The sequence below is a fragment of the Rhipicephalus microplus genome, chromosome 6, assembly GCF_043290135.1.
Source record: "Rhipicephalus microplus isolate Deutch F79 chromosome 6, USDA_Rmic, whole genome shotgun sequence".
Taxonomy (NCBI): Eukaryota; Metazoa; Arthropoda; class Arachnida; order Ixodida; family Ixodidae; genus Rhipicephalus; species Rhipicephalus microplus.
The window spans coordinates 100,892,239-100,902,924 of NC_134705.1; the positions used below are offsets into that span (position 1 = coordinate 100,892,239).

Sequence of the window (10,686 nt, forward strand, 5' to 3'; positions counted from 1 at the left end):
CGGGAGCATGCCCGGGGCTCCGCTCCACGAAATAAATGTGTCCACACCCACCATCGACAATGAGCAGGCTTGACGATTCGAACTTCAGCGCATGCTTGCCTGAGAACGTGACTGTCGCTTAAAAATAGGTGAATCACTCTCTGCGCTTCCTACATTTTTCACGCTAACAGCAAGAGCATACATTTTACTAGTGGTTTGCTTAATTCGCACTCACAGAAACGGGTTTGACTTTTTACGAGCACGGCGTACGACACGTACTTGCTGCTGTTAAAACGTACTTGCTGCTGCTTTATTTTCTTTGCACGTATACTAGACAGAAAAGGCTGCCATAAATGGGATTTTCCGCCCGTCTTTCTTCCTCAGTACTCGTCAATGCATCCGGGATATAAAGCGTGCAGATAAAACTCCTACCATTGCGACTACAATTGGTACAACTACGACCACTAATACTACTACTTGAGCGTTTTATTAACCAGATATTAGTTACGAATTGTACATAGTTTTCTTCATGTGCGATTGATTAGTTATGGTCATATCATACGATATGACGCTACATATCAGGCTTCAGTGACCTGGCAACTGTTGGACACAACAGAGACTTTTCTTACGGCTTCAAGGCAAATCACAGTCCTTCCAGAGCTTCATTACGTCGCTCCCTTGGGTCTTTATCTCTATCCAATCCTTCGTTCGTTTTATCTGCTCCTCCGCGAAGTAGTTTCTCCAGTCACCCACTATTCCTTTACGCACGAACCCTGATCCCTCGTGCATCTCGTCAAACTTGGCCGGCGTGTTCTCCAATGTTCCAGGCGAAACACTTTTATCGCAGGTTATATCGAGGATTTTTTTCACTCCCTCCAATGGGCGTTCACTGAAGAATCGTTTCATGTTCTCAAGACTGCTGGCATGCAGCAACTTCTGAAGAAGATTATCGTCTCTGCGCAGTGCAGCACCGTGCTCCTCGCCAATAAAGTCGGCAATCTTCAAAATTTGTGTCTTTGTATCGGCTTTTAGTTGCTCGTAGGTAAGGAAAAGGACATTAGCATTGTTTCTTCGCTCATACCACGGAAGCAAGTGGTCGAAGTAATCACCATAAATGACCTGCGCACGGGAAGAAAACAGTGCCGTGTTAGTATGCAAGAAGTATGTTTCTTGCATTGAATAAATCTCTCAACATATGTGCATTTCTCAATTCACCCTATCAACCTAAACAGAGTTTTGTAAAATGCTGTTTCTCTGTTGTTTTTCGCTTGGATTTTCGCGTAAGACCTTTTCACATAACACTGTGCTGAAGTGTGATAACTATGCGTCTGTTATGCCAATGCAATATTGATCTACGTACTCACTGTTCACTCCTATATCAGCATATTTAGGCAGAGTAATAAAAATAAGGAACGGCTGGTGCCCAGAAGGGCCTTTCATCGTGAAGTTGGCAATATTACTAAAGCAGCACAAAATTGAGAATGCTATGGACATTCGCGAATTCACACCCCGGGCTAGGAAATACAGACATGAATGTACATTATCATACTTATTCTGAGTGGTACCATGATTGTTCCGGTAACAGCGGCGCTCACACGGCATAAATGTTCCCCGTGGTTGTCAAACAGCATAACCACTCCCGTCAGTATTGGTCAAAGTGCTCAGATAGACAATTGCAAGCTGTTGGTATTGATTATATTGAGCGCATAAAACGTAGTTTACCACTCCTGCGGACGAAAGTGTACACCCACCTTGCCGGATAAGAAGAGGGGTAAGAATTGCTCGAAGGAAACATCAGTAACTGTCTTTGGAGTTAATCCCTTTAGGAAGTGGTAGTAGGACACAGCACAGTCATAAGGATTTCTTGCCACATAGATGTACTTTGCATTGTCCACCGGTGGAAAAACCTCCAACGGAAGATGAGTCATGATGGGACCTGTCCTGGATGGATTCAGAGCAGGTCCTGCACCTGTCATTTCAATGAATGGGCACGCAAGCCTGAACTCGACAACACCAGGCAGCTCTTCGCCACGCGAAATAATGCTGTGCACAATGATCATTGTCCAGTTAGTTCCACATTTGGGATAGGTTACGACGATGACGTCTCCATCCTGGTGTTTGTAATCGATAGCGGAGTTAATTGCGTCTTCTGGGAAGACGTTGTGCATCCATACGCCTTTGACAAAACGGTAGGACTCTTGGTCCATGTTGAGCCAGTTGTCAATGTCTGCAGAAAAAAAAGAGGATAAAGATAGGATGTCTTAAACTTTCTTGCGTGGTGTCCGCAACATGCATAGTTACATTTTGGACTACCATATGTTAGAATTTTCGTTTCTGTGGACCATGTGAGTGATTGTAAAAAAAGTTTCTTTCAAATATATTTTTTTGGAGCTGTGGGTGCGCAGGCTGCTAGCGTCATTATCGGGACGGCATTTTTTCAGCAAAAACTCTGCGAACCACGGGAAAGCGTACTTTTGTGTCGAAATGACAGCCTTTGAAATTAAGATAAAAAATAGGTGCAAGACACACGACCAGCCTTCGCGTAGCACATTGCTTCCGAAATAACAAGTAGCTGAACAAAAACAATTAAAGGACAAGCAGAAGGACATAGTAACACTTCACAGGTATCGGCAAACAACGAAGTATATCATGTACAGCATTTTTGAGATGCATACGATATGTGCTATGGCGTACATATCCTATTGGCAGATTTGACTCACAGTGATGGTGGTTGCATTTGAAGGTTAGTTATATGCAAATCACACTTGTGCGCTTAGATTTAGGTGCATGCTAATTTACTCCGAGGTGTTTATATCAACCCTGCATTCATGTCAACGCGGCGTGCCTCACAATGACATCATACTTTTCATGTAAACCATCTGCATTTATTACCACTATCAAACATATAGATGGGAACCTAAAATAATAACACGAAATAGATACCCAACGCCAGGTCAAACTCCCCAAATTAAAACTAGTTAATGACCTCCAACTAGCACACATTCGACCATCCAAAGACCTACGGCATCTTTTTTGACAGTGCTGGATAGAATTGAATAACACATCGCTGCAGTTCTCGTGAAACTTGTGCAGGTTCCATTGCAAGGCGAATACTATTCTTAGGTTATTACCGCATGTGCCCTGTCATGCTTCCCTGCGCATCCACAAGTGTCTAAGAAACTCATCGAAATAATCTTTACCGCAATGTTCGATGCAATCAAGGTCCCAATATTTGCTAATATTGTGCTTCGTGGTTGATGGTAAAGATGACAGAGATATGCATGGCTGGACAAAAATAATAGGAATAAAGCAAACTCACCAGATACATTAAGCCTATGTTTTCTAATACTAAAATAAAACTGGCCCGAGGTTTCCCGACCCATTCGGTGTCTTCTTCAAGGGTTGAATGTATATATACAGTCATTGTTGGAGGAAAGGAAAAAACGCTCCTTTTTGTCTGTTCGTTGGTGACACGACTAAGTGCCCTGTAGGGTGGATGAGGGATATAAAGATTAGTGGAAAATAGGTGAAGAAATAGGAGGGTTCATGAGAGAAAAAAGAGATAAGAAGATTGCTGGTCGAAGAAGCCCAAGGACGGGGCACCACTCTGCGAGAGTTTCGCGGCGTCAGGAGACAACGGATGCAGCTACGCAGCCGTCGGAGATCGCGGGGGCACAACCATTCTGCTTGAAATCATCCGAGCAACTCGGCTGAGTTCGTGGTGGACTCCAAAGCAGTAGCGACTTTTCTTAGTGGTGTCCCGCTCTCCCTCATCGTTCTTTTTATCGTTCTTGTTGCTGTGTGTTTTTCTCCACTGGATACGCATATCGTGCAAATGATTCTCCGCATGGTCCCAGTAAAGCAGTTAATGTCTTCAGGTGTTGTTTGGATATTCTAACACCCTAAGAATCGCTTTTTTGCGCGGCTCCCTTTTATGACAATGACGCGAGCGGCGTCGAAGGTGATGTGATGGGGTATCTTTTCGCTGTGTTCTGCATGAGCGTTTCGTGCAACGTTGAAGTTACGTACGTCGTTTCCGTGTTGCCGTACACTTTCTGGAACGTTTTTGTGACGCCGATGTATGTGGCGTGGCAATCAGTGCATGGAATCTCGATGACGAGCCTGGAGAATATTTCTATCGGCAACGAGTGCTTTGGCCGTTGATACAGTCGGCCATTTTCTGATGAAGGTTGGCGTGCCATCTGCATACCTCCACAAAATATAGTAAAAGTGACTGCGGAACTCGTTTTATACGTACACCTCTAGGTTGGCTTTACATAGCCCCATGTATTCTTCAGTTTAATATGTATATCTTGTCTGCTAGAAGTTTGGTAGATATTCTTACAGATTTAACATAACATGTCTCTATTTCTTCAACGTATCTGTATGTTGCCTCTACTTTGCTCTTCAATAATGAGTTGTGTTCGTTATTGGTTAACTCAATTCCTTTCTATTAATCTCAGAAATCCACAGTGACTGTTTTGTGTTTTGCGAATTTGACGAACGCTGTATTTATTTTCTGTATTTTCTGCTGTAGTAGGACTTCCCAGTTATTTTTTGTACCTAATCGACAAATAGCCTTCGTCTACAGGTCCATAGTGTGTTTGGTAACTCCGTATATTGTATGAAATAAAATACTTTTTGAAAAAGTGGCCTTTCATATGTGCCGGATGTTGAACAGCAATATTGGGGCGTTTGAAAACAATACAGAACAAGCATGTTTTGTATTTATCACCCTGTTTTATTTCGCAATCTGTTAGAGTAGGCGCTGTTCAGCATTATGAAGCCGTATCACTTACTTGAGCTTCGCACTTTAAGGTCTTACTATGTTTCTTGTAGTGATATTGCGTAATCATTTATAAACCAACAGAACAATATAATGCTCCGCACGTGTTTTACGTAAAGCTATAATCGTCGTAAAAAGGTGAATAAAGAAAAGTATACTTTTTTGGCGTTACTAAACTTCAGCGGAGGGCCTCACTAGCCAAAATCAAGTCTCGAAACAAAGTGGTACACACTCATACTGTCATAAAAGAAGCATGTCTGAATCATATGGATGAGTTTTACAAACAGTGCAAAACAAAAGGAAAAGAGCATTTTCAATCAGGGAATAATTGAATTTCGTGGCGATGTAATTCAAATCTCCACTAAAGCATGGTTGGGAGGAAGCTCTGTCCAGCTCGGATCTGAAAAGCCAACAGGCCCCCGTGAACCGTGCGAAGTCAGCGGCCTGCGCCAATGGGATCCTGAACTAAGGATTCCACTCACCTATCCACACGCGAAGAAAGTCATAATGAGCGTTCTACTTTCTGTCTCTTCACTAGAGCCCCATGTTACGTAAATATATAAAATGGTACGAATAAGCAAAAAAAGAAAGCTTCACTTCAAGTGAATTCGAGGTAAGGCGTTTGCGCAGCCCTCAATTGAATTTTCGGAAGGGTCGTTTCAGATGCTCAAGAAATCCAGAAACATTAAAGACCCATAAAAGTGTTGCCTGATAACAACCATAAGAGAAGCGGTCGAAAACACGCGGAACGCCAACGTTTCGGAAGTTGCCCGTGCCTTTCCAGGCTATAAAACCTCGTGACCAGGCGAAGTGATCGGCGCATCAGTTTCTCACCTATTTTGATTCAGAATCGCCAGCCTAGATGGTAGTGGATAAGCTTCTCGGCTGTTGACACGAAGGTCACTGGTTTGATACTAGCCATGGCAGTCTCATTTCAATAGAGCTAAAATAGTTGAGGCTCGTGTGCTGTGTGATGTCATTGCATGTTGAAGAACACTAGATAATCAAAATTTGTGGAGCCCTCCACTACGCCGTCTCTCATAATCATATCGTTCTTGTGGGATGGGAAACTTACTATGGTGATATTTTTCGATTGTGAAGGCTTCTTCGGGAAGAGTTCGGCCATGGAACTGCTTGACCTGAAGCAATATTTTCTGAAGCACTACAGAAAATATCGCCGCAGAGCAGAAGTCGGCAATCTACGGCTCTTTGCACGATTTCGAAACTTTGCTTCCTTTACTTCTCACTTCTTACGTGAAAGCTGACCTTTGAACATATCATTGAAGTACGTTGTTGAAATCAAGAAAACACCACTCATGCTGCGACATGACGCTTCGAAGGCGAGAGAATGCGCGAAAAGAAAATGTGGGTGATACGCCACCGTGAGATACCCACGCTGAACCCCGCGAAGTAGGTAAATATTCAAGGAGTCCACTGGGTCCTACGTGGCTCCTACTCGATAAAGATGAAGTACCTTCATTATCAGCTGTGGGTGCAATAGTCCTAGCACATGAAGTTGAGGAAAGTTTCATCGAGCCAATGTCACGAAAATACGAGAAATACATTTTGAAATTTGCTACATAATGCGCCAATTCAAATTTGGTCTTCTCCGCTAATAATGAACTTATAGCAGTGAGACTTTTGGTAATTTGTAAGTTCGTCAAACTTAGGTCATTTTCAGTGCACTTTGTCAATCTAAACTAAGGCATTGTCCTTCAGTGTTCCTTTTATATGAGCTTATGGCTTCAAACTTATGCTTTTAAGTTGAAGCCTTGTGACATGCGTGCTCAAATAAAACTTCACAACTACATATACATTCCAGTTTCATACATATTTGTCATTTAGCCAAATTGTTTCTCTTTGACTTTAGAGTACCACCTTCCCTCCACCCCCTTTTCGGTTCTATGTCGGTTACATGCCACTCGGTTCTTCGCCTCCCCCACCGAGGTAGCCTAGTGACTAACCCTGCTGGCTCACAGGTCACGGGGTCAAATCACGGCTGCGGCCGCTACATTTTCAATGGAGGAAAAATTGCTTTAGGCCCCTTTGCTCAGATTTCTGTATGCAAATTCGTTTTTTGTAAAAACTATCAATCAATGGAATTATTTGAGATGTGTGCAAGTGTCCAGTGTCAATGAAAATGTATTTTTTGCAACTCTGGAACCCCCCCCCCCCTCCCTGCTGTAACGCCTCGAGGCAAAGCGGAGCGGGGATATATAAGAATAAAAAATAAAGAAAAAAGAATGTAAACAACACCAAGTAGTCAAAATTTCCGAAGCCCTTCACTATGGCATCTCTCATAATAATATTGTGCTTTTGGGACATTAAACCTCACATATCAACAAATCAATCAGTCCTCCACCTTAAAAGGTTATTGACTCCAAATTTACTACAAAAAAATTTTGAAAATATTACTCAGCGCAAAGATCGGCGTCTCGAAACCTACGTCAGACCTCCTGTGGATGCGACATGCATAACAAATATGACAAAAGGCATTGCTTTGAATGATTTGATGGATATATTGGGTTTACGTCCTAAAACCACCATATGATTATAAGAGACGCCAAGGCATTGCTTTAGGCGACGATGTTAAGTGTCAATATGTTCAAGATACAACCTCTCCCTCAAACCCAACACACTTTCACATTCTTCATTGTACCCGCCTTTGTTGGACTAAGTTTCAAGTCTGCGGCCCGTGAGCCGTAATTAGTCCAGGACCCCTGCTATAGAAAATTCTGTGACCTAAATTGCGATGATATTCTTACGCACAACTAGAATAACTCGCAAAAACTGCATCGATCTAAATTTCTACCATGTTTTGAATATACATGTCAATACTTCTTCATAAGTAGTTTTGTCTGTGTTCATGCGTGTGCTCTTGTTCTTTTACGTTTTATTTTCGCTACAAGTTCAAATTTTCTCAAAAATGAACGACTAACTATAAAAACCTGTCACGTTTTCTTTTTTCCACTTCTTGAAACCTAAAATTTCATTGAATATGCACCAAATAGATTAGGAAGGTTCTGTTCTTGGTGCTTGTGCTAAATTTAAGTTTCGAAAGACCATATTGAGCCAGCACCATGGGCCACGCAGAGCGTCGCATTGCTAAAATAAAGTACGTGGGATCAAATGCCACCTACGCCGGTCCCATTATACTGAAAGCATAATACAAACAACGTCCATGTACATAGATTTAAGTGTGCATCAAACAACACCATCTAGTGTGTTTAAACCCGAGTCGCCCAGCTTGGCGTGCCTTAAACATAGTGTTTTTCTCGTTTAACTCCAGTAAAGATTAATAATATATTATTTTATACGTGCTCTTCACTTAAATACTCCGACGTTACGAACACAGTGCAATGTATAAGCGATAAATTGCACTTGCCTGGTGAAAAACCTGCTTGATAGCTCGGACCTACGTGGCAGTAGTTTTGCGTGCTCCTCCAATGACGGGTAATGACTGTCTTCGTACAGAACGCCAAAAGCCTCGACGTCAGTCACTCGAGAAACAACTACCGAAGCTTATTCTCAGACGCATATCATACTCGAGAAAAACATCACAATGCTCTTTACTGCAAACGAATCTGCGCAGGCTGCGTCGCAGAGATAAGACTTTTGTGTCTCGTATCTTTAGTTGGAGCGGAACGATAACCCACTCACCCCGTTGAGATATAGTATCGATGAAACTGGTCGGTATGCTAGTCTTTTAGTGCAAGAAAACTTTATTTGGTGGCTAATACGAACAATGCCAACCACAAGTACTCACAGCCAAAGTTCTAAGAAACATTTTTATAGGGTGTCTGCTCTTCTGTTCTTTAAAACATTCGAAAGGGTGTTAGGAGACTTTCCAAAGCTTGAGAAAGCACCACAGTGCACATGACAGGGGTTCATAAACTGTTAGAGGCATTTTACTGATGTTCCTGTATGAGAAAATTGTATATTTACTGCATACTGGTAGCATTAACATGCGAGGCCAAGCTTACAGAAAAACCAATTGGAGTGAACAATGAAAACAGAAACATGCACTGAAAGAAAAAGATTGGCACAACATTAAGAAGTAAAACTAGAGCACAGTGTATTATGGAACAGATAAATGTAGCTGATAAATTTTTGTGTGTGATATAAAGACAGAGACCTGGCCTGTTTCCTCCATGCCTAGTACAGAACACGCCATAGAAAACGCGGGCTCATCATGTGTGGTGCCCAAGGGATGGATTTATGCTGTCCCACAGTAGAGTGCGAAGTGTTTTAAATTGTTAACTTTTTTTTTTCTAAACACACATGATAGACTACAGGTGCTCAGAGCATGCGACGTGATCAATACCAGAAGAACAGAACTAGCCTATGATGGCAACTAGCATAGAAGATAGTTGAAAGCATGGAATGAAGCCATCTTGCGGAAGATGGCGTAAATCCGAGGTAAATGCGGGCGAATTTTGTTTAGTGGTCGGGACAAAGTTTGCCGAGTGCGGTGATGATTATGAAAAAGTAACTCTGTTTGGCGTGGCAGTACTGTGTACCGGGGTTTCAGAAAGCAACTTGGTATGGTTCGTAGCGAAACTTCGTAGCGAAATTTGGGTATGTTTGAAGCCAGGTGCTTCTGAAGACCATGTATACGAAGAGGTACAAAAGGATATCCGCACAAGCAAGCACTAAAGACTCAAGGCTATGATTTTTAGGAGCACTCGCTAGGGGTTTATCTGAAACGACTTGAATTGAGAAAATACATAGGGCGAAAAATAGAAAATATAGGAAATGATGGCGTACTCTGTTGGCTTGTGTGATTCGTCATTGATGGTGAGATGCGTTGTGGCTACCAAGTCCACTCAACTCACAATAAAAATTGAGTCACTGCTTAAATAACGTCGGACACAATTGACAAGGACCTGCATCTCTGCGAGTACCACAGTTTTCCACTAATAGGCAACAACCTGACTAACATCAATCAGCCAGCCCGAAGGTAGCCAATTCAAACCGCCTTACGTGCTCGCTTGAATGCAGCTTCAGAACAAAGCTTCTGAGCGTTCAGTAAACAGTGCCTTCCAACAAACAGTCACGAGCCACACAAAGCCTCAAATTTGGTCACCGGATATCCCGGAGCGCTATGATAGGTCCGCCTCGCACCACTCGATTGGCACTCGACACGTCATCTATCTTAAGCTCGCATGCTTCTTTTTGAGTCCTTTCCCAGCAGTCGTAACTAGAAAACTTTCTAACAGCAGTTCACAAAGAAAGAGAAAAAACTCGCGTTAAGACTAGTCCTACCTTAATAATGGCTTAAGAATAGTGCTACCATAACATAACAGTCACGCAGTGTTTTTTTTCCTCGGAGTAGTTTGAGACAATGGTGCGGGTGTGTAGTGAAAGACCTGCCTACCCGAAAAGGGGCCTATGGGTATAGCTCTCACTTTAACCGAACGTTTTATGAATCAACTCATTTGCACTTTTTTCATCTTATTCACGCGAATAAAAGGTTTTCCGCTAACTACCAACCCGCTAGCACAAACGCCGATATCAGTATTCCAACAAAAGAAGGTGTATAACGCAATTATTCATGTTTCTGCAGAAGTACGTGCCAAATACTTATGAATCATCTCCATGAATGGAACCATGATGGAATGCGAAGCAGCAGCGGTGCGCCAAGTGTTCACCTACTTGAAAGGGGCGTTGACACGAGTACTGGACGAATAGTTTGAAGCAATCCTCGATGTAACGTTGACACAAGTAAAAGTTTGTTTGAAATGCAAAGATAGTGGATTTGGGTTAGGTATAGTGTAAGCTTCATCGCAAAAAAACGAGCCAAAAGGGTATACAGATTTATTCAGGCGTCCGGAGCAGCCGTACGGACGCAGCCTATTAAACATTTGCAATGGAAGCCGCGTCCATACGGCTGCTGCAGACACGCAACAAAATCTGCCTAG

General features: G+C 42.5%; 1 protein-coding gene across 2 annotated transcripts; it reads right to left on the reverse strand.

Annotated features, from left to right (window-relative positions):
* Positions 1-450: 450 nt before the first annotated feature.
* LOC119167431 (sulfotransferase 1B1) lies at positions 451-10,686 on the reverse strand. Of its 2 annotated transcripts, none has more exons than XM_075866294.1 (3): positions 10,421-10,686; positions 1,731-2,206; positions 451-1,098 (listed from the first exon to the last, which is right to left on the reverse strand). In XM_075866294.1, exons 1-3 carry the CDS (start codon positions 10,548-10,550, stop codon positions 613-615), a joined length of 1,092 nt encoding a protein of 363 aa, XP_075722409.1. In that variant the 5' UTR covers positions 10,551-10,686; the 3' UTR covers positions 451-612. The 2 variants fall into 2 exon arrangements, with proteins under 2 accessions (XP_075722409.1, XP_037274795.2); XM_037418898.2 differs by lacking the exon at positions 10,421-10,686 and adding an exon at positions 8,151-8,319.

Coding starts and splice junctions, on each gene's coding strand:
- LOC119167431 (XM_075866294.1), bottom strand. CDS start 10,550: ATGAAGCTTACACTATACCTAACCCAAATCCACTATCTTTGCATTTCA. Junction 2,207..10,420: donor CGTGTCAACGCCCCTTTCAA/GTAGGTGAACAC, acceptor TTTTTTCTGCAG/ACATTGACAACTGGCTCAAC. Junction 1,099..1,730: donor CCCTCTTCTTATCCGGCAAG/GTGGGTGTACAC, acceptor TCCCGTGCGCAG/GTCATTTATGGTGATTACTT.